Raw genomic sequence first — 25,288 nt, 5'->3', positions numbered from 1 at the left:
CAAATTTATTTATTTTTCAATAAAAGGTACACACGTGTCTTTTTTAAATTTCAGAAAAACTTGAATCTAGAAAATATTACATATGTTGCTAAAATTGGTCAAAAAATTGTACTAATATTATTACAATGAATGTAAACATACAGAAGAAATTGTATAGATATAAAAAAAATCATGCATGGTATCAAATTATATAAAAGCAGTGTTGTTGAAAACATTTTAATTGCAAACATGTGCAGGTTTTTCCATACTTCAAAAAGAACTACAATGAAGCCTCTTTGGGCTTGCTGAAATGCAGTACAAGGCAGATACTGGCAGTGCAAGGCTATTTCGAACTCATCTATTGCATTTCTCCTGCACAAGCTTCTCCAATTTTTCCACAATTCGGTTAATGTTGACGTCCTTTTTCAGTTTCAAGAACTCCCCCTTCTTCACGCTGTGCCTGCTGATCCAGCTGGGAAGGAGCTTGCAGAGAAGCTTCAAGTGTTCCTCCAGTTCGGCTGCGGAAGGGAAGTTTTCCATTAGAAAATACTTTAATGCATAGCTACCATGCTTTCAAGGGGTGGGGCAACGGAAATGGGGTAGTAAAAAGTGTGTGTGTGGGGGGGATGCAACTGCTATTTTGTAATGGTCTTATACGTTCAAAGGTAGCACAAAATGTCAACTTATTGAAAAGTTATGGAAAATTATGGTTCAACCACACGACTAGGACCCATACGAGCATTGTACTCAAAATTCTGTACCGTGGGCACTGCATTTTTTTAACAGAGAACAACATTAATTATTATTTTTTTAAAAAAAGTGTTTATAAATGTCAAAAGACACCTCTTTAATCTCATGTTTCCACTCAACATTGTAAAATAATATGAATGTTTGGTATTTTTCTTATTTTATGTCCCTTTTCTGTCTGTCTTGACAAATGATGATGAGGGTGAATGGTAATTGGATGATTTTGAGAAAGGGAAAAGTAGTTGTTCAAAGAGTGAGGTAAGATTGAGTTCTACATCGCTGAATTATTTCTCTTGTAGTCTACGGTTGTTGCAAACATAAAGATACAGCATTTGTTGTGATGTTTCTGGAGAACATGCTCTCATCATACATTTATTTTTAGTTTGATTAAAGGTGCAAAAAGATTCAGTTATGCACTGGATCTTGTCAATGTTACATTGTTGTAATATAGCAACTTAACCATTGTTATAACTGCATCTTTAATCAAATTAAAAATAAATGTGTGATGAAGTGAGCATGTGTTTCCCTGAAATGTCACAACAAAAATTGTGTCTTTATGTTTGTAACAACCGTAGACTACAAGATAAATTATACAATGCAAGCAATGCATACATACAAGAACAAGAAAAATTACACAATATTCAAATCTTCAGATTTGTGTGAATATGCAGCCTGATCTCATCTTCATTTCTTGATATAACATTTGGATGGGAGGTAGAAGAGTGGTAATCCCATTTATGACACGAGTGTGTGAAATTCACAGGAAATAACATGGTATTTTGTACAAGTGTGGCACTATTAAAATGAAAGTAGAAGCTTTGTGAATTCCCTATGATCAACATACCTGTTGACAACCTGGCAGTGTAGCTGTTCTCGAGCTTTCCGACGACCACTTCCACAGGCAGCACACTTTTCTGCTCCGCCACGAACACATTGCGCACGATGCGAGAAAAATCAGGAAGGCGAGATATTCGCTCGGTGACCCTATCCACGCCTGGGGAGCGGGTCATGGCCTCCATTGCCTTTGCAGCTTGCTTTGCTCGGATCTGCAAGAGGAAGCAAAACAAGAACATTAAGATATGTGAATACTTGTGTGCATGTGTGTTTTATTTATATTTTGGCACATATTACATTTATTAAACAATATTTCAACTATATAACATAAATTCCTTTTTCGACCATTTTATATTTCGAGTATTGTTGCTAAGATATATTGTTAATGCAAAAAAACATGTTTAGCCATTGAAAAATTAAATCTATTTAAAGAAATACAATGTATCTCCAAATTATATCTGCATATTCATACCAACAATAAATGAAATGACAAACTTTAGTCACAGGCTATTTGTACAAGTACAGAAGTGATAAAATTATTGCCAAATTTAATGATGAACCATCATCCTGGCATGTCTTTATTGTCTTACTAAATAATACAATCATCCCCATTCCTATTATAGAATATATATGTTAATAGGAGGCTTTGAACGTAACATTTTTCTGCTTTCTTGCACTACTATTCCACTCTGTCACATAGCAGCAAAAAAGGAATGTGCGAGCCACAGCAGCAGATGACAAAGTGATATTATTTAATGTCCAACGGTGTAGCTACTAACCTGTAGACATACACATTGATTGACATTTTGTTTATAGTTGCCAAGTGATGGAAACTTTTATTTTGTGAGAAATTACAGGCAAATTATTAATGTCTCCGTATTACTGTAACCTTAATTTACCATATTACCATTGTAAATGTTGCCTCCCTGATGGTGCAGTGGTAGCGTCGTCGCCTTGTAATCAAGGGGTCCCGGGTTCGATACCCGGTGGAGGCAAATTGTGGTTTGGATCCCACTTTAAACCAGGGTTGTTAGAGGTCCAGGAATTTTAATTAAATTCAATTCCGGTCCAGGAACCTTTTTTCCCGAATTAGTTTAAATAGGGTCCAAGTTCCATATTGAAATGAAACAATACGCAACTTGGATCTATTACGGACCTGACGATAAACAATTATCCACTTGTGAACAAGAATAATCCAGGTGCTGGGTGCCTCGAGAATCTAAGGTACAAGGTAGAAATGGACGAAAAGCAAACGCTGCAGTTGCGTTACCCCTCTCCATTTAGCCCCATTCTCTCGCGCGTGTTCCTTCACTTGGTTGTAGCAACAACTCTGGCAACACTACCTGTCCCTGTTGATATCTGCTGGGCGGCTCCTATTGGCTGCAGTTCCTGGATCGGATGCCGGAGCAACGCGTAACAGGTTTGTTTGAGCTCAATGTGACGCCACGCTAATATAGTCCATTGCGTTACGTACAGTAACTCTTCGACAAGGGAGTTTTTGAACCTGGCCCACGAGAGAACAACAGCGTTATTATTTATTCCCTGTGCTACGCTTTCTACAACAGAAGCGTGACATTCCAATGTAAAACGTACTTGGGGACATTTTTAGAAGGCAACTTTTAATCGGTCAATCCTGGCCCAGGAATTGTAAATAATTTCAATTCCAGACTGGGAGAGCGAATCGGCAAACGAAAATGAGTTCTAGACAGTGTATAACCTTTTCACATTTAAATAATTTCAATTAGGTCCAGGAACCTTTTTTCAATGTAACAATATGCAACTTGTACCGAATTTAAATTGTGCGAGAAAAAAGGTTTTGGTCCTGCACCAGAACCCATTAGAATTTATGTATTCCTGGACCTCTAATGACCCTGCTTTAAACTGTAGGTTGTCCCGATTAGCCTTACTGTGCACAAAGTGGACTTAAAACACAAACTCGACAACCACCACTGTAAATGTTGAAATTAATGGTCTAGCGCACACTCAAGTAACGAGTAGTGGAAAAGGCATCCAGCATTAGACACATTCCAGCTTACATGGCTCTAACCTTGAACTCCCAACTACTGGTCGCTTAGTTGTTATGCCTCTGCATTGTTTACTATTAGGGACATTGAAAATGCTATGATTACAATTTAATACCCTTCATATGTTACGATGTCAATTCTAGTATGTGATGCAAATTGTGTAATTTCATAAATTGGTTATCCACTGCCCTGTAGCTAATAAGAAAATCTTTGTTTGAACATTAATATGTGTGGTATAACTTGAAGTGCGCGTGTCTTACAGTAACAAAGGTTTTCATAAATGTATTTTTTTATAAACCAAAAACAATTATTTGTCATTAAATTCAAGAGGGCCTGTCCTTGTTTACTTATATCTTTGTTTATTTTTATTTTTGCGTGCTTGAAATATATACACATGCTCATGGGCATCCGGAAAGGGGGGGGGGGGCAAGGGGGCCGTGCCCGCCCTGGAAAATGTAAGTCAACCAAAAATTATGTATTTCACACATATAATTTCATTTTAGCCCCAATAATATGTGTTAATTATTGCATTAACACCATAGATTCAAATTTAAGCAAAGTTTTTTTAGGGAACTACACTCTTTTGGGGGGAAATGTGACTTGTTTGCCACCCTGGGAAAAAATACCTTCCTTGCCCCTCGCTGGAAAAAAATCCTGCGGACGTCCATGCACATGCTCTCATGTTTCGAAGATATTTCGCATTTATATTAAGTAATGACACACTTTTTAAATAATTTACGCGCCCAAAGTACTTCTAAAATGTTATGTTTCAGGAGACAAAAAGAAACACAAATATATTCCGCTTGACATGCATGCAGGTTTTGATGTGTTGTGTGGTTGGCAATACTGTGGATTTTCTCAGTGTCTGCGATGTAAGCAGGCGATGAGGCAAGACTGGCACGGAAGATTCTGTGCTCAGTTCTCGCGCGGATTGATACATAAAACCTGCTGCAAACGTAGCCTGACGCGCGGCTTAGATACAATCTGTACAAAATATAATGAATAATGATGACTCCTGTGTATTCCTTATGAAAAACAATTTCAATTTGAAGTTACAGCTAATCAAATGGAAGTTTCGACTTTTCCTAACACAAGTACAATCTTCAACCTGTTCTGTTCCTGCTGATGTGTTTTTCTACACCACCGGAAGTTTGATATTCCCAAAAGAACAAGACTTCCATTAGCGTAATGCTAAGTTCTCTCCCCCTCCTACAACCATCCAGCACACAGACTTCTCTTTTCCCAGCTTGCTGCGGGAAAGGTTGGTGGGGGAGGAGCATTTTCAGGTCATCATGACTGGCTGAACATGGAAATTGTCCCTTGTGCCCTTACGTCTTGTCGTTTTTTGCTCTAAGGTAGTGAAGAGTCATTTATACATTGATGAAAGCTGGAAAATAGCACATAATACTCCTCCAAATGGACCTTCGGGCCTAGTCTTGCTCCCAGTACACAACCAAGGCTTGCTGATAAACTAACCCAAGATTCCTACAAGCTTTTCTAATATTTGAGCAGAAGTCTGATTTCAGACAATCAAGATCGACATACCAAGACCCTTTACATAGATCGGAGCAAGAACCCTGCTTACTAGAACAAGAGCAAACGTAAGTGTTTCTCCATACACACGTAACAGCCAACTTACCTTGTCTAGAATCACCTGTGGAATGCCTTTCAGGGCTGATGACAGAGGGGAGGCGGTGGAGGTGCTTGGACTGCTCTCCCCACTCGGTGTGCCGGTCTCTGCCACTTTGGTGCTTGCTTTCTCTAACGCTTTCTCCATCCTGCGGTTGCAGCCAAACAGATTCTTTGCACGGACTGTGAAAGAATACGGGAGTTACTTACATTTATCTGAAATGAACTAGACTAAACTCAGCGACATAACAGCCATCTTGTGCCTCTGGACAGCACAGTGGTTATATTGTCACTTTGTAATTAGGAGGTTCTGAGTTTGATACCTGGTGGAGGCACATAGTGGTTCAAATCCTGGAAGGATAAAAATCTTTTTTTTTATTTCCTTTTAAAAAACATGCTTAAAACTCCTTGCATGGTATTTAAAACCAAACGTTTACATACTTTTTTTTTTTAATACAAAAGGCTTTTCCTGGTAAATGGCTCTGTAAAATATTTGAACTGTTTGATGAAAGCAAATAAAAAAATATCTGTAAATATACATTTTTCTGTTTCTGATACTGTTCATATGAACCTACCATGGAGCTGTTTCTTGAGTGTGTTAATGAAACTATAGTAATTTCAGTAACTTTCTTCCAGTGAAAATAAAAGATTCTGGATGTACTACGTAATTGTAACTTAAGATATTTTTTTTAAAGTCTTTACAGCTGAATTTTGACAATTTGTTAACCCCTTCCCTGTGTTGGGCGTAATATTACACCCGCGAACATCTCTGACTGATGTAACCTGTGTTGAACAGAATAATACGTTTCTTGTTGATGAAACATATCTTCTGCTATTGAAGAAACAACAACCTTTTATTTAGTCACGATTTTCAGTGTCGACAAAGAAGAAGAAGAAGTAGTAGTTCAGAGGAAAGTAAACTGTTTTTGTGTTATGCTGACAAAGTGCAAACGTGAGTTCGTTTGTGTGCCGCATTTACTAAGTTGCTTTATGTGCATTTTTTTTGTGTTGTGTTATTTGAACTGTTGGTTTTGGTGTGTAAAATGGCAGAGGAAAAGTGCCAAGAAAAGTGTTCAAGTTCAGATTGTTTTTCCTAAGTTCGAGTTTATAATAGTATCTAACAGTGGTGGCGCTCAGGGGGCCACTTTAACCGCACACTATGCTAAATCTCGTCTACAAAGGGAAATAATACTGCCTTTGCCCCCGCCCCCCGTTTTGGCACCTTGCCCCCTGGTTTTGGCTATCTAATAGTATTGTCGAACAGGATTGCGAAATATTTTTTCCCTCATCCCACATACCTATTGAAGATATTGCAACGAAACTTGGCTGACGCATTACGTATAGACCATAGTATTTTTCAAGGTAGATTATAATCGGGTTCCTATATCCAGGGTTGGTCCAGAGGGCCTCAAAGTTACCAAAAGAGATTTTTCGGAGGGAAATTTCCCGAATTATCCCAGATTTCCCTTTCCTCATACTTGATGTACACATGTGCGTGGTACCATTTGAAAGCCTGTTCTATTCTGAAGAGATAGACATATGAATCATGATACTCGGATGAATTGTGCTGAAGCAGTAGCTACTTAAAAATACTACTACGCAAACTCACAAAAAACAAATACGCAGAGCGGGAAAGCATTTTGTCAGAAAATGCAGTTTAACATGATTAGTATTTTGTATATTATTCTACACAAAATATTTGCTATAATTTGCCTATAAAAATTATTGATTTTTAATCAAGAGTAATGTAAGAGTGTTCACAGTTTACATATTACATTTCCTTTCGTATGAGCTTCACCCCAGCAGTAAATATATTTTGTTTCCCTTAGAACTTAATAAACACCATTCAATGATTATGAGATTAATGTTTTCACCAAAAGTGATTCTGATGTCTACATTATTCCATAAATTATTTCTTTAAAAAAATCACTTGATTTAAATCAACCTGATTTAAATGAAACTACCCACTTTAAACTGTAGGTCCAATCACAATTAGTCTATCTGTGCATATAAGTGGACTTGAAACAAAAATTAAAAAACTCAAACTACAGTAGACTCGCGATTAACCGAAGCTATGGTTGGAAAACATCGCGCTTCATAACGCACCCCCGTTTGTTAACTAGTAAGTTGGATTCAAGTCACAGTCCGTGCTGCACGTGTTCGTTACATTGTCGGTGTATCCGATTGTTACGGTGGTGTTTAAATCTGTGTATAGGCCTATTCTAAGCCAGTAAACGAGTGGCAAACGGAAAGATGTGTCCAAAAAAACAATGAAAGACTTTTTGAAAAGTAATCTTCTTATTTATGTTGTACTAGTAATAAATAATTACTATACAGTTTTAAGTGTTGTCTAGTCATTTACGACCTATTAGCACATTATCTCCGTAATATCAGTGTTTTTCCGTATCCGAGGTAGTCTCGGTCCCAATTAGCTCGGATAATCGTCTACTGCATCTCTCTCACACACACAAGTAATTACAACACAAACACATAATTACACACAGTTATATACACAAAACATATACTGTTTGTAACAGCATGGAAGATAAAACATCACGACAGGGCAACTGCTTTCTTCTTTTTAACTTGGCCAAACTTCACCTTTTTAGCATGTTTAAAAGTTTAAAATTGTGTCCAGCTTCCTTGTGAGCAACATGGTGAAGCTGAAGGAAGGGGGAGGTGGCCATTACTTTCTTCAAAATCTCGGTGCTGAGCCTTTTTGGTCCAACTCATTTCAAGTGTATTGCGATCAAATAAGTGACGGTGCTTTTTCTGAGTAGTGGCGTATAATAGCTGTGTTCCTGAACCCTCCCACAGGTTAGACACTAGACATGCAAGTCGACAGACAAAGAGATTACTTACGGAGAACATCCTTGGCAGAGGAGACAGTATCTGCCGTAGGTGCCTGAGGAAGAATGTCTGGCTCGATGTTTGGAACCTGCTCCAGCTCAAACTCTGGATGCCATCGGGTCAGCTTCTCCTCGGGAATTACGAGGGGAGGGTCCAGCTCTTGCAGGAATTTCTGTAAGTAAAGTCATGTGTTGTCAGATCACAAAACCAAGCATGGATAAGATTTGTTTTCGTAACAATATTTTAAGAATAAATCTCTATATATATATAAAAATGGATGTGTGTGTGTTTGTTCCGGCATAACTCTCGAACTACTGGAGCGATTTCAACCAAACTTGATACACATATCACTTGCAACCTGGAAAGAAATACTGTGGGGGGTAAGACACCCCTGGGGGTGGGGGTGGTAATGAGGTGCGATGTAAAAATAATCGAAAACGACCGATATTAGTGTGGAATTCATAGTTTTTGGGTTCGCTAAGATGAATAGTGACACTCCCAATGCCGCTCAACTCCAAGACACCCCTTGCACACCTTGCAGAGGGGTGGGGTGGGAAGGGGGTGATGTAAAACGACTGATACTAGTGTGGAGTCCATAGTTTTCAGGGTCGCTAAGATGAATAGTGACACTCCCAATGCCGTTCAACTCCAAGCCACCCCTCGCACACCTAGGGGTGGGGTGGGAAGGGGTGACATGTAAAACGACCGATATTAGTGTGGAATCCATAGTTTTCGTGGTCCCTAGGATGAATAGTGACACTCCCAATGCCATTCAACTCCAAGTTCATTTTACACTATAGTTAGAATTCACTATTTTCTTGTCTAATAGAAGATTGGGATAAATAAATACCCGGGCAACGCCGGGCAATCAGCTAGTAAATAAATAAAAATTAAAAAAACACAACAACAATGCTCTTTGTCACACAGGGTGTCTACCGTCAAGGATGTCCAGAAATTATGCTTGTGGTCAACATTTTTTTTCTATTTTTTTATCATATAGTGAATTTAAATTGTTATATACATCTGCTGGAATTTGATAAAATTGAATATTTGGAAATCTAAAATTATATTGACTTGTGGTTAAAATTTGTTCACTTTGTCTCGTAAGAAGTTTTGTAAAAATAAACTAATGTGGCCATTTCCCATCCAGGATGAAGTCTGAAGCATTCATTTTTACATGCATTAATAATTAAAGCAAGTGTAAATATCTTGTTAGAGTACAGCTTCAGTTTTCATCTTAACCGCCTTTTGGTAGGGGTTTTTCATTGAATAAAAATATCTATTTTCTTAATTTCCAACTATACCTAAGTAAGGGGGGGGGAGTAAATGAATGTTAAGAAAAGTGAAAGAAGGAAAGGAAGGTCAAGAATTTTGGATTTTGGTAGACACCCTGTCACAAGACATTTTCCAAATTTAAGGATACAATACTAATATATGTAAATAATTTTGACAATATATATCTAGCAAAATATACGTACAGGAACAGTTTTAGGCAGTGAAAGTCTAACTTATCAGGCTTCTTGTGTGTCCACACAATAGTTTTAGAATTAAAATTGTTCAGTATAATGATAAAATGACCATAATGATAATTAGAAGCAAATCTGTATTTTTTGTGATACACCTAAATCCTTTCCCTCACGCACAGACTGCTCAAAGCCAGAACATTTAGTGGCAAGATCAGAATACGCATGCAGCTGATGCTTGATACAAAGCATGACATCATCACTTATTTGATGTATGCAAATTTTTCACACTGCTTTATACGTGATAAATTGGCATAAGCATCACAAGGGAGTAATTGTTGATTTTTTTCAACCTTGTGAATTGTAGAAACTTTCAGCCATGTGTCTGTCTATAACACTTGGTGCATGTTTAATTTTTTTTTAAAAAGGAGCCCTATGCCTCTATATCACATGTGGATACTGACAAGAACAAAACAGAATATGGCAGTGGTTCTCAACCTTTTTTCAGTCCAGGGTCCACCTTGAAGGATATTACACTTCACGAGACCCACAAGTAGGGATGTGCACCTAGTTTATAATATCATACTCTGCTAACATCGAGTACTTTAAGAAGCTCTATTTTATGCTTGCTTAACCTTTTGACGTTCAAGCCCTATTCCAATAGTAAGCCTCGGTTGCCCGAGCCGATTTTGAGCAAAATGCAGAGTTTCAATTAAATGAGTGTAGTTCGGAAGCTAATTGCCCTAGAGAGATGAGTGATATACCGTTGTACGCGGAATGAACCAGAGATTCAGACTATATGAAATTTTTGCAAATTTGGTGTATATGTGGCAGGGGGGGAGGGGGCTAACTCTCAAAACGACCTTGACACAGCGTCTCGATCGAGACGCTTGGGCAATTGAGGGTTACTTTTGGGTATCTCGACCGAGACGCTTGGGCACCTAAAGGTTAAACAAATCACACACACTTCATTCTACAAAAGTAAATATGTAACTTAAAAAACTAATTTACTGAATGTAATGCCAATGCTAAATATGCTCAACTAATGCTGAAGTTGAAAACATGTTCTTTAATGTGGTTAGCTTTGTAATCCAAGAAGTCTTGATAGCAATGTGAAAGAAATGATGACAGTTGACACCCCTTGGCAACCTCATACACACACAGGCACAGATGGTCGGAAATATCAAGCGACACCTTACGTCGACAAGCATGTGACACACAGATAATTAAGAACTCATTGCTCTCTTGTCCAATACTGTGGTTTTGGATACCTTGTAATATGTAATACTGCTGTATTAAGGCTGAAAAGCTGTTCTCGGCAGTTTAAAAACACTTTTAAATAAATAAATAAACCTAAAACTACAGACATCCGATTCCCATGAGTTAAACATCAGAGAGATGCCAGTAAAAAGCAATGGTACAGCACAAATAACAGAAATGCAGAGTTTAGACTACATACAACACAGATTGAATTTAAATTGTTAAAACAATATGGTATATCTTAGTAATTGAAATGGAATAGGTTTTTAAGATGCAGTAATTAAAGATTGAAGCCTGACTTCGTGACTCACCAAATGCCCCCTCGAGACCCAGCAGTGGGTTGTTTGGTTTGAGTTGGTGTTTTAAGTCCACTTTATGCACAGTAAGGCTAATCGGGACTGGGCCTACAGTTTAAAGTGGGATCTGAACCACTTGTGCCTCCACCGGTTATCGAAACTGGGACCCCTTGATTACAAGGCAATGACGCTACCACTGCACCATGGGGGAGGCTAGCAGTGGGTCATGCCTTATAGGTTGAGAAACGATGGAATATGGGAAAGATTAGCTTTGCTAGAGAGAAAAATGTGTTGCAAGTATTAGTAGGCTTTGACGAGTATGTTTGTTGCAAGAAATGGAAGAAAAGGAAATGAACTGAAAGTTCACAACATAAGCTTTAAGGGGTTTTGTTCTTTTTACTGCTTACAAGAAGTCCTATTGTCTGGAAGAATGAATACAGTGGCATCCGATTGAATGTTCCCCGATTTTACATTTTTCTGCATTACACATTTGATCATCATGATCCCACATTTTAACATTCTTTTTCACCACAGAATTCTCACAACATAGACAATTGCAAATATGTTTTGTTGCAATTGTTCAAAATGAAATCTTGCTACAAAAAATGATTGTGAATTTGCATTTAATTTCTGGTGCCAATAATTCTTGTGATCAGCAGATACCTGGAACAAATGTCTAGCCATTAAACATTTATTATTATTAGTACTATTACATTTCTGCATAACTGACTCCACAGGAAACAAGGAAACAGTGTGATGAACATAAACTTCTGCTGCTACAATTGACAGTTGCAGGAACATTGGGTAGTAATTATTAATTACTTCCATGTTGGCTTCAAAACAGAACCACTCACGCTGTGATGCTTCTTCACAAGTTCCAAAAGAAAATTCTCGAACATCTGCTTCCTTTCCAATAATGCAGACGGCGTTATCCGGATGTCTTGGCAGTCGCTGTTCTCTCCGGGAGGGTCTTCTGCCGAAAGAATAAACACATCACTTACTTATAAATGAGTCATTGCATGTACCTCTCTAATCAAAAGGTTTGTACCTGTAACCCATTACCCACAAAATGAGCAGATACTATCAGATGACGTTATGCCTCATCCTGATTGGTTGGAACCTCGGTGAAGAAACGACCATGCAATATTGGGCAGCCACCGGAAAACTTGTTTCTTTTCCCTCAGGAGACCTGACCTGCATGCATCAGAGGAGTTCACTTTGATTCTGATGATGCAGTGCAAACAGAAGCGAGGCTGTGGCTCCGTCGTCAAGATCAACAATTCTACAGTGACGGCATTAAGAAACTGGTCTCGCGTTGGCAAAATTTGTGTTGATCACCGGGGCGATTATGTGGAAAAGTAATTGTGTAGATAAGGACAATAAAGTTCTAGTAAGTTACCTGCATTTCTTTTATTCAAATAAATTGAACAGTTTTCCAATAAAGCCATTATTTTTCAGCACACCCTTGTATGTATAAATGTTTGTAACAACTGTAAAATAAAACAGAAAACTACAGCTAATGGAAAGACGTTGCTAAGCAACGTGCAAACAAGTTTCCAGAGAAATGTATATTTCAGTATGCTCTAACGGCACTTCCCACTACTTCCCTGAATATCAGAAACTTTGAGATATGCATCTCATAAATGGAGCCCAAAGTATGACTCAAACCACACGGCCACCAACAACCTCCCCATTATGGTTTCAGACAACTCTTTCTATTATTATTTTGCACAGCTTATCTGATACTTTCCACTGATGAGGTGCAAGGATACTCAAAGTAACACCTATGCTCAGTCTGGGAATGAACCCAGAAAGTTCAGTTGCCATGTAAGAGTAATCAACGTGCTTGCTTGACCACTCAGGCAGCAAAACTTTATGAGTTGTGTTGTAGTCTGCATGGTCTGAGCAGAAAACTGCAAATACATGCATTAAATGCTTTAAAATAATTTAGGTCTACTCAACACACTAGCCAATACCATTTGACCTGATATCAATAATAATGTCTGTACTCTTATGATTCTGATACTTGTTAATTGAAACAATTCAAAGTATTTCAGAAAACTTACAAATTTTAAAATACAGTTTTTAATTAGAACTACACCATGTCAATCCATGAAAGTTTGCTTTCAAATATTCCTAATTTACTTGATCACAGAATCCATTTCTCCTCAAAATGCTCTTGCCACAATAATGTAAAGGATTCATTTTGCATAATATCTGCCATGGCATTTTTGTGGAGCCTGGACTGAGCAACATGTTACTTCACGTGCCAAAGTTCACTGAGAGAGGCTAGTGGATGTCAGGCGCACACCGGTGTGTGACCTGGAAGTGACAAGATTCACAAGTGCACTATGAATGGGTAAATACAGGGCCCACAGTTGATCCAACTTCAGCACATGAAGTAGCATATCACAAATAGTGATGGCCAAATCTGGATAAAATTTTGGCTGGATATCTGATAATTTTCTATCTGGATTTCAAATATCCAGATATTCTGATGTCTGGATATATTGCTATCCAGATATCCAAATTGTCCATATTATCCAGATATACAAATTATCTGATATCCAGAGTATCCCAATGCGTGCATTATCTGGACAGTTTTATCATTTATCCATTTTACAGGGTATCTACATATTCTTTTATCGATCATGTTCGTAGTTCACTGTACGGATTTTCTACAAATCCTTCATCAAATCAGTACCATGTAGATATCCATATTATCTAGATATTCAGATTATCTGGATATTTGTACTAAATGGATATTCAGATTATACGGATATTCAAATAGGCAGATTATCCATTGCATACGAAATGGATATCGGATAATTTGAAATACGGATATCCATTATTCGACTTGTGTGGCCTCCTCTAACAACATGCCCTCGCTGAACTTTAACATGGATAAGATATTCCAGTTGGGGTGTTGGACATTCAGGTTTTGAGGGAACTGACACTAAGGAACTTATAAAAAGGAAAACAGCAGTTCTGTTACACTAATTCACTAAATTGCAAGTAAACTCTTAATAATACAAGTCTTCACTTTCATTTTTGCAAATGCTTGTAATTCGAGATGAAATTCACAATCATAATACGTAACGATGTACGCTTCTTCTTACCACTGCATTTGTAGTTCATGTTAGGAATGATGACCAGGTCATACTGCTCTCCCCTCGGGGAGCTGAAGGTCCTCCTCTTCTCCTGCCGGAAGGAGTAGGCAGCCGGGAAGACTCTCTTCACCTGCCCCAGAAGGTGGTCAGTGAAAGTTCTGAAACGAGAGGACAAGGACTGAATAACTCGTGGGACAATAAGGATTTTACATTTTCCTGCATTATACATTCAACCTTGATGGCCCCAACACAGCAAAATGTTATATCGATTTTACATTTTCATTCATTTTAAGTTTCTTCAGCAACACACACACACACTGAGATTGCAAATGTGAACTTCAACATCTAAATGTATTTACAGCCTACAACAGCAGAATCTACCTTCAAACTCAAGGTAAGATGACGTGTACATGCAGAATACAATACCTTCGAGATAAAAAACAATAATAAATAATTATGAAAAACATAACCCATGGTGCAACAGCCCATTGGGGGCTCTGGCCTACTCACTCACTCACCCGAGGTGAGATATCGGCCTACTCACACGAGGGTTAGCAGGATCTAACCAGTTAAGGGATGACGTGTGGTTAGCAGGATGAACCCCCAGTAGTCGTCATAGGTTTTCATGACCAGTTTAAGCTACTCATTTGTAGCTCCCCAATTTCACAATGCTGAATGGCCACTGGTCCCATACACAGGCCGAAATCTCAGGAGAAAAGTTGTTCCGCTTCCCCCAGGAGAGCGTGTCCCATAGCCGGAGCCCAAAGCATGACTCCTTAGACCGCATGGCCATGGAGCAAGATGATAAAAAATATAAGAAAGAAAACTAGGAAAAGAAAGAAGAATGAAAATCATTTCTTTCAACTCACCTGATCGAGACTGCAATAATCGAAATGTGGTAAACATGAATGCTAGCCAGAAAAATCAAGTACATGAAAAAATGAAAGTGAAGGTGTTGAACATAACTCAATTACCTCCGCATCAGCTCCTGAATGCCTGGCTTGACCTTGCTGAAGGTCACCACCTCTTTCCGGTTGTGGATCATGGAGACGACAGTGTCCAGGCAACGGAAGACCTCCGCCAGGTACTTGTACTTGTAGGGGAGAATGAGTGCAGAGGACTTGGATGGGGAGGCCAGGGAGTGGAAGCGCTGGTACGCAGGAGGCTTCACGGGCGACCCAATCACACTCTCTTTCCTTGGAGAAAGAATTCCTGCCTTCTGGGGGCTGGAATACAATAACATAGTCACTTCATGCAGGAACTTAAGGTGAAATGCTTCAATACTTTTGTAACATTAAATCAAAAAGACAAGTGATTCTTCGTCTGAAATGTTGGATCCATTTCCAGGCCTAATGTAAGGATTTTCCAGACGTTCAAAACATTAATAACATCCGGATGGTCGATATTTCAACCAGTACCACAGGGCAGCAATTAATGTGCCATTTCTTGAAAACTATACATGATACTTCAGTTCTGTCTTTTTTGATCTTTAGTATATGACATATTTGAATTACAAAACAAAATATCAATTGTTACTACTATTAACAAGGGCTGTTTGAAAAAGCCCTTTGTCTCCCTTTTCTTACTGTGGGATAAATTGAAGATAAAAAGCTATAACTTCTAAACTACTACATCTATTTGAAAAATTTAAGTTCTATATAAGTTAAAAGCAACATTTCAACCAACATCCAACAATTGAGGGACCAGGGGAGAAGCGGCCCGAAGGTCCAAAGTTCAAATTTTTTTCTGAACGCCGTAATTTCAGGTTTTTTTTTTTTTGTTTTGTTTTTTCACCCAAAGTTGCAGCATGAGCTTTACATATCATCATAGAGTGGTCTTTTATCATGCTTTTCTCCACATTTATTCCATCCAGCATCCATAGGACCAACGCTATAAGCAAAATTCCGGACATTGTTACAAAGCTGGCAACACTGACATTTTACATAATGTTATTTTTTTACTCAAAAGGTGTCAGTCTCATTTTAACGAAACTTTTCATTATTCTAGGTTTATAGCACTGCTATATATTACGTTTTTTAATTCACTTCGATCTATTGACAAGAGCATCAATTTTTTGAAAAAAAAAAAATATATATATATTTCTTCTTCTTCCTTTAACACTAATTATTGGGAGGTACAATGTATAAATTTTATCTCCGCAAAAGGAAAGATAACAAAACAGATTTCATCTCTCTAGGACAATTAGTTCTAGTTATTTTTTTGTACCTTGCAGCAAGTTTGAAAACCAAGCGCTTGAAAAGGTACTTTCTTAGCTCCGTCAGCTAAAGGTTGAAGATGGATATGTGAACAATAAGTACATAAAATGAACTACGATGTGGGTGAAACAGGAGAAACATGTGTCAAATTATTTTTTTAAGAAATCACCACAAAACAAAATGAAAATATCTAATATATATCCTGTTGAGATTGGCACGAAAAGCAAGTTCTGATCAACTGATGGCTTTTGTGAGGGGGTGATGTTCTGTGTATGGGGAATTATTTGCTCCTTTTTATGGCAGGGCTGTACATTTACCAACATTCAATATTTAACCTTTTAACCCATCATCATTTCTTTTTTATAATGCTTTATGCTCCTGAGGAAGGTTTTCGAAACAGGGGCCAAAATGTCATAATTTTAAAACAAGAACCACACATTTTTTTAACACAGAAAGATGATACACGTTCTGATGATTCTTGCAGGTCATATGCACACTTTTTCCCACTTAGCTTCAGAGCTGAGCACTTACTGATTCCAATGTATTCGCTGATAATTTTTTGAAGACATTCTGAAATACGGGATTATTTAACAATAAACAATAATCACATATTTATGACAAGGAATAAAGTTGTGAGATTTACAATAATTACAAAGAAATAGAGAAGCTTGAGGTTTTATCCTTTCAGATCAGTACAAAATTACTGCATTAAAGTTGCCAAAATTATACCAATATGTACCCTATAGGAAAAAGATGGAACATTAAGATTTTCAATAACCAAATTGGCATAAAAACAGAATTTTACTAATTCCACAACTGTATTTCTGGTAGCTATTCATATATTGGAAATTGGATACATCCCTAACCTATTGCATTAAAATAGTGTTTACAAATGTGTAAATATCCCACATTCACAGCATATACCGTGATGAGAAAATTGTTGTTGCCCACATAAAATTGGCCATAATTTGTGTTCCTTTTGGCAGACATGCCGGGCGATGTACCAAACAAGAGACAGCCCTTGATGGGAGGCTGCTTTTCACGATAAGATGCCACTTGTGGGAATTTCAGAACAATTTTATTAAGTCCCCAATGAAGGCAACTTTTCCATGTCTACAATTTTGAATAATCTTATGAAAATACCCAACTTTTCCAAGATATTCAGGTTTTAACCCTATAAGCATGCACAAGGTATGAAAACAAGGCGTTGCTTAACCTTGACTTGACAGGCGACAGAGGGACCTCCAGCTCGATCGCCTGGAACTTCTGCAGCTGCATCTGTCCGTACTTCTCCTTCATCTCCCTCAGCTGCCCTGCGCAATTGTTCAGCCTCAACAATGTTGCTCGGAGCTCTGAACGATTGTTGCAGCTTGAAAGCTTAGCTTTCACCTGCTCGGCTGTAAGAAACTGAAAAAAACCTGCATCAATAAGAGTGCTTAGAATCATACACCTACAGATACAAATGCTCCAATCATTTGTGTTATCAGTCAATTATTTTACTCCATACCAAACCATATCCAAAAAAAAACATTTAGCAAGCAACACTGAATCTAGTTCCCTCAGGAAAGGGAAGGGGGGTGAGGAGGAAACCAAACCTCACTGCATAACAAAAGTAAAAAAGAAAAATAAAGTGCTCCCCTGTGCTTTGCACCATGCCATAAAGGTGTATATAGGGGGTGCGGAGTTAGGCCCCACACTCTCTTGATCATGAACGAATGTGGGGATGATGTGATCAGCACCACGCCCCAGGCTGCCTTTACCCCCAGAAGTTTCCTCGAGGTACCACTCTACATGATGCTTGGTGGGTGCCGGAGCCACTTGAACAGGTGTAAAAAATCCTGGTTCTCCCCCACTGGGGATCGAACCCATGTATCTCGCATGGTAGTCAGGAGCCCTAACGCCAGAGCTACGGAGGCTCTACCTCACTGCAGAACAGCCATTAAAATCATCACAAATGAATGTAGTGAGGTAATTAACAAAAATAAACACATTTTAAAAATCCCTAGTGTAGAAAATTTGCAAGCATCAGTAGCAGAACTATCTAGTCTCCTCTCCTGAAACATTAAATCAAAAAATATGTTTAAATGTTTAACAACTGTAATATACAAGAGGAAAACTACAGCTTTTGAAAAGACAATGATTTGATAAGAACAGTCGCACACCGGACCAACATGATGAGTAATTTTTGTTGCAATCCATCTCAGCGAAGGTTTAACAATAGGGTTTTATGGGTGGCCACACACCGGACCAAACATTTGACTTGACCAAAATAACAAAGGCTGGTGAAATTTGGCCTCACATGGCAGAGCTTGTGACAAAACAATTTGCCCCAATCTATTCACTTCTAATCACAGACTGAAAACGAGAGCAACTTGAAGCCAGCAATTAAATATAATCATTGAATCTTTCATTAAATATTGTATTTCTAACCAATTATTTGCTAGAAATATATTTAATTAACAACATATAAACTGATACATCAATTCTGTACACACACACATTGATACACTGATTGATTTGAGTTGTTGTTTTAAGTCCACTTTATGCACAGTAAGGCTAATCAGGACTGGACCTACAGTTTAAAGTGGGATCCGAACCACTATGTGCCTCCACCGGGTATCGAACCCAGGACATTGATACACTGATTCTGCTAAACTATTACCTGCTACCCAAATTATAAAACTCAGACATGGACGAAATCTCCAATCACATTTTAGCTAACAAAGAAAATGACTCACTGTGTTATATCACTTTGTGACTAGTCGTGTTGCGCCGCATTGGATCCACCATGCAGTTGGCCTAAGTCACCTTTACAGGGAAAATTATATTTGGGTACGCTCTAATGACACTTCCCACTGCTTCCCTGAATACCAGAAACTTGGAGGTAACCATCCTTTACGTACCTGCTTAGATGCCTGTTTAGTTTCTTTCTTCGGAGTTTTAAAAACCACTTCTTCGTCCACACTGCAGGTGGTTGGTTTTGCATCTTCTCTTCCCTGCCTGCTAAGAGCAGATGGTCGAGATTCTTCACTCTTGCTCGGTTCCTTGGGAATGTCACGTTTCTTAGGAGAAAGACAGCCCTTCTTTTCGAATGTGACAGTCCGAATGATTTCTGATGGTGGTGGTGACACATTCTGATTTAAATAAAAACAAAAACATCAAAGTCATTCAAAATCACAATATATAACAAACAATGAAGGCAAACTAAAATACAATAATTCTCGGAATGTCAGTGACGATGGCTCTACATTATCATCCAATCTTAATGGGACATTAATCATTCTCCAGTGCTTTCAACTATACTTATTCTAACACTGCGTTTCGAGAGAGCACCTCTTCTCTCGTCTTCAGCTGAAATTTATTTTTCAAATGGTGGGAATCGAACCTACGACAGACTGTGATTTCACTACAAATCCACGCTTTAATCAATTACTCCACACCATCATTCCACCTGGAGACAAGAGAATGATGTGCTCTCTCAAAATGTAGTGTTCAAGTAAGTATAGTTTAAAGCACTAGACAATGGATAATGTACAATTAACATTGCATGCTAAATTATAATACAGTTGCTTGATCTAACTTGGGATACTTTTGAAATTTAAGTTATTTTGATAAACCTTTTCAATTTTAAGTTTTACTGTTTTACATCGATACTATATCATAGAACAAAACCTTCAAGTATCATACAATTAGGCCTATATCCTTTCATTCGATGTAAATGTGTGATCTTTTCTCCATGGCCCACGTAAGGACACAGTGTTCCTAACATGAGACATATTACTCATTTATTAAGAGAGATTGTTCAATGTAAAGAATTCTATTTCTACCATGGCACATTAGAAAACGTTACTAAAATAATAAAAACTTAATAAGTATAAAAAAATACCATTCAAATACAATATTTTAATTCCATTTTTGAAAATCTGGACAGTTTTAGAAGAAAGTTAGCAAAAAATATAAGTCTTTTAACCACATGTAATTTTTTTTTATGTTATTATTTTTGATGTATTATGTTATTATTTTTTTGTCCTTATGTTCTATAAATACGTTCCAATGTAAAATGGCTAACGCTGTATTTGGAATCTTCTATTAAATAAATAAATAAATAAAATTACACAAAAAATAAACTTACATGAACCCAAAATAATGAAAGGAAACGAAATTTGGGGTCATTAACCCACTGTCCCATGTACTTCTCTTCGCAATCACAAAATGTTAAAAGCTAGTGTTGGCAATGTTGCAAAACATGCAAAATCTGTTTACATTACTTGGGGTTGTATCGCAGTCCAACAAGCATCTAACAACTGTTCGTTCTCTGCAAGACAAACAATCCTGGCATCCTAACAGTGATATGAACATGTATACCAGCGTGGCGTAACTTTTTCAAAGGTGTTACCGGCCATCAGTACGACGATTATTCTGCTAGATGTTATCATCTACCCCCCCCCCCCAAAAAAAAAAACATTCCTTCGGCCTAGATCAACTCTGTGATTTAGCCACAAATATTCCTAGCAAGAACTACCACTCACGAGACAATTACCACGAAAACCCAATGAATAGTTGTCGAGCCTTGTCAATTCTTCATTTGTTTCTTTGCAAATGAGGTGGAGGGGAAGAAGAAGAACGACATTTCTGGGGCCAGTTTGATGTTTGTGTGGTGAGCAGACAGAATTCCACTCCTCCAGCCAGTCAAATTGTGGAAGAGAACTCCAGCTGTACGAACTACTGTTGCCAACTTAGTATTTTGGAGCAAGGTTTGTCCAAATCACGAATCGCACGAAGGAACTATATTTTCGTCTAGTACCTAATCGACCTCAGTTGTAGTACAAGCCGGCCTTGGCTTTGCAGTCTAGCTCTAGTTGCTTCAGAGAATAGTATCCCTATTTTAGACAGGATTTAGCTCTTTTCTGCCTATCCGATGTTACAACACTGGCATATACCGGCAGGCCTGACCGTTAACTGGGCCCTTGAACAGGCATATGAACAGCCCTGTAGCACAATGTCTCAGACATCAGATGAGATATGCCTACGAGGTTAGGTTCCAAAGCTATTCCCCGCTCTTCCCTTGCATTGGCGTCCACTCCTCTTGTTACCTCTTCACGGTAGCGGAACGGCATCCCCTCTTCGCTTCTGTCGGCTACAGAAAAGATGTCCTCTGCAATATCTACTTGTTAACGTATTTAAAAATGTTTTTGTTATTTAATTGAAACATTTTTTTCAATTCTTCACATTTTGCTGTTACTACATGCCTCTGATGTATATAGTGTCTCCGAATTAGCAAATATTCATAAGACAGCAAAAACAAAATAACTACTTTCGTCCCGTGTTAGCTGGAAATTAGTCAAGCAAATTTCAAATTAATCAAGATCTGAATGTATTAGGTCCAATTCTTGGTATAGATACTAATTTACGGGTCGGGTACCCTATTCTACACCCTCGAATTTTGAATTTTTTTTCTTTCATTATGAAGGTTATGTGATCCTATTTCTGAATAAAAAAACATTGGAGCCCGGAAAGAAGTATTTACGACTCTACAGCCGTTTGAAGTGGCGATTTTGTCGTTTGCAATAGTTCGGACGTATTTTTAACTATGTTCGCTGCGCTTTCTTTTTTCGATGAATTTAGGGGTGAATTGAGTGCTAATGGAACCTAACCTAACAGGCCTAACCTAACCTTGTGTGAATGGTTTGTGGGGCTATCCGTGGCCGTTTGAAGTGGCGATTTTGTCGTTTGCAAAAGTTCGGACGTATTTTTAACTATGTTCGCCGCGCTTTCTTTTTTCGATGAATTTAGGGGTGAATTGAGTGCTAATGGAACCTAACCTAACAGGCCTAACCTAACCTTGTGTGAATGGTTTGTGGGGCTATCCGTGGATGGTTTTTGGGGCTACGAGTGAAAGGTTTCCGGGCGTTATCGCACATTTACCAAGGCATTAAAAATTAGCCGGTGTCACCTGCCCCGAACACTATTTCTCACTTTTGTCGCATTGACTCATGAAGAAACAAACATTAGCCAAATTTAATGCTGAAAGTAAAGCTGAGAAGTTAATTTACCTCTTTTCCCCAAGGCCAGGCATTGCAGGTGGAAGTTGAAACTGAAAGTCGTTAAGTGCAGTCAGTCGTATGCAATAAGTCGTCTTTTTTGTCCTTTTCCACAGAATATTGCCCTACCCCGTCGTTCCATGATAAAAATAAGAAGTCGCAAATTATCCCAGCCCACAAGTCATTCAGAAAACGGCCTACAGTTGCCGAAAAAAATGTGCACGATGTTCCACAAGATAACGTATTTACACACGGTGAGGATACCGTTCAACAATATGTTGAATGATATTCCTCATCGTGTCTCGTCGCTGTTTTCCATACCTGTCAAACCACATGAACTCATCCAGATATAAGACATAAGAAGAAGAAGAAAATGTTCAGACCTGCGCCTGTGACATGAATCCAAGATTCGCCATGATCAAATCGCTGCAAAACCGTTTCGACGTTACATAAGGACTGTAAATATTGAAAAACGTAAATTTTATAGCACGTAGATCTTAAGAAATTACTTTCCGCGCTATTTAGAAACATCGTATGTTATGAAGAACTAATTTTCGTAACGATAATATGTGAAATGTGCGAAAAATCGAGGGTGTAGAAAAGGGTACCCGAGCCTAATTTACTATTCCACAAACCGATTTCTTCGTTTTTACACAAGAAACTACTTACGGTAATAAGTTCCTGTAGCATTGTCTAACATCTGGAAGGTGTTTTCTGTCATGTGGGAATGTATCATAGCGGAAATTCATGTTTTTTCTTGAAAATTAATTCTCCGACGGACAATAGCCTTTGGCGCGTATACCTTCGTAGGTGACCACGCATCGTGCTTATGTTTTGTTGATGTTCATTGGGATGCAGTGTTTCCAACCAAAACCATTCACGGATACCCCACGAACCATTTCCGACAAGGTTAGGTAAGGTTAGGCAAGCATAGTTAAAATTTTGTTCGTAAAACAATGCAAAGTAAAAAATAAAAATTGTGAAAAAAAAAATACATCAGCTTTCTTCACGAGTGTTTTTTTGGGTTAAGAAGGTTGGAAATACTGGATACCTAATGAAAATCGACAAAACAAAAGCACGACGCGCGATTATCTACAAAGGTGTATGCGCCATACTGTGGCATATGCAAGCGAGACAATGCACATAAAGAAGTGTTGGTAATGTAAAAAATTGACATTACTTTCATCAAAAAAACGTGAATACACCTTAAAGAATGTTCCGCAAAGCAGATTGGTACGTACGAATGTTAAATGTGACGAAAGGAAGAAGTTACAGGTGTTTGTGGAATAGTAAATATTTACCAAATTCTCTTTACGTCATTAACAAAAATTGTTACTAAAAATTAACATGTGTAATTTTAGTACTGAGAGTAATACCTAGAAGATGTAGACATTAATTTTTAACTGTTAGTAATTAATAATTGCTGACCTATACTTACACATTTTGCCTGCAATGTTTCATCTGAGAACACATTTTTACCATCATGCTCGGCACTGGTACAGCCAGTTTGTTCTCCGCTTGAATGAGATTGTGCAGTCAACTTCGCAGCATTCAGTTTCTGAAACGTTTCACGTATGTCTGTGGAGGCCAATTTTCTTCCACTCTTTTTTTGTTTGTGCACATCACGGTTTACCCTAACCGAAGATACTTTTCGTTGCACATACTTATCTTCGCGTTGTATTTGAGATGTTTTAGATGGAACGGGGATGTCAACTTTTTTATCGGTTCTGTGCTCTTTTGGAAGTAATGTTTCTGGTGTTAGATGTTCGATATTGGATTTGGCTTCTTTTACTTCTGTTACTCCATAATCCAGCACTAGCTTCTTTGTACATTTCTTTAATTCGCCTGCCGCTGGTCGTTTACGAGAGATAAAATAATCTGTTATAGATGCCTGAGCCATAACAAGAGAATACAAGAGGCAACGATACGGTAGTAAACGGATTTTCTGTAAAAATATTCACTATGAACTCACTTCAGTGGGAAATACCAAATATACTTCCCGCCATTTTCGTCGGCGTCAAAAGCTTCGGAAATGTGACTTATTTTATACAGCATGTATAAGGCCGCCCGCAGGATTTTATTCTAAGGGGGCAGCAGTGTTTAAAGTGGGGGGTAGGTGGGGTGATGATTTCTCCCAATTAAGATAATTCTCATAAAACATACCCAAAACTAGATTAATTTGCATAGGTATTTGTCTTTCACGCCCCCCGTCCATGTTTTCACGCTAGAAATTCACACAATTACATGACCTTTTGGGGTGCGAGGGACAAACACGTTTTGTTGGTGAGGATCCAACGTTCGAGGATTGGGGCTGAAAATGTTTTAAATTCCCTGGCGCTGTGAAACTCTTTGATTCGTCACAGAGTGATTATGTTTGCATTTCTAGAATAAGAAACTTACATTTTCAAGAAATTTCACACACTAGTGGCGGCGATTGGGTTTTGGAATTTCCCAACTGAAATGCAGGCCCGTAGCCAGGAATTCTTAGTAGGGGGGGCAAAGTCAATCCCAGAGGGGGCAATTTTTTAATATATTGTGTCGCATTGGCAGATATAACAAAATCTATAAGTAACAGGAAAGGGATGATATCTTGAAACTCCGACGAACAAATGAAGTTCGAGCAACGTCAAATAACAGTATTTCGATAATGACCTTTCCGGACTGCCAAAGAATACAAAGATAAAATCTAGTCGGGACTGTAGCTACTTGATATTTACAGGTCGATAATGTTAATAGACGATTAATATGAATCAACTGCTTTGAGCCTCTCTGCAGAGCTGATTAAGGGAGCCCTTTATAAATCGTGCTTCATAATGTTTCCCTCTAGTTTCCAGTATGC

At 38.2% G+C, this 25,288-nt stretch overlaps 1 protein-coding gene across 1 annotated transcript; it reads right to left on the bottom strand.

Moving 5' to 3' along the window:
• Positions 1-24,498, bottom strand: dup (chromatin licensing and DNA replication factor double parked). The gene is made up of 10 exons (XM_083143720.1): positions 23,888-24,498; positions 19,312-19,542; positions 17,625-17,815; positions 15,167-15,418; positions 14,202-14,350; positions 11,937-12,055; positions 8,076-8,235; positions 5,224-5,396; positions 1,571-1,772; positions 1-497 (listed from the first exon to the last, which is right to left on the bottom strand). The coding sequence occupies exons 1-10, from the start codon at positions 24,347-24,349 to the stop codon at positions 334-336; spliced, it is 2,103 nt and encodes a 700-aa protein (XP_082999846.1). The 5' UTR covers positions 24,350-24,498; the 3' UTR covers positions 1-333.
• Positions 24,499-25,288: the final 790 nt, after the last annotated feature.

This window comes from Lepisma saccharinum, chromosome 22, assembly GCF_977018435.1.
Source record: "Lepisma saccharinum chromosome 22, izLepSacc3.1, whole genome shotgun sequence".
Lineage (NCBI taxonomy): Eukaryota > Metazoa > Arthropoda > Insecta > Zygentoma > Lepismatidae > Lepisma > Lepisma saccharinum.
This window is presented reverse-complemented; position numbering and strand designations above follow the sequence as displayed.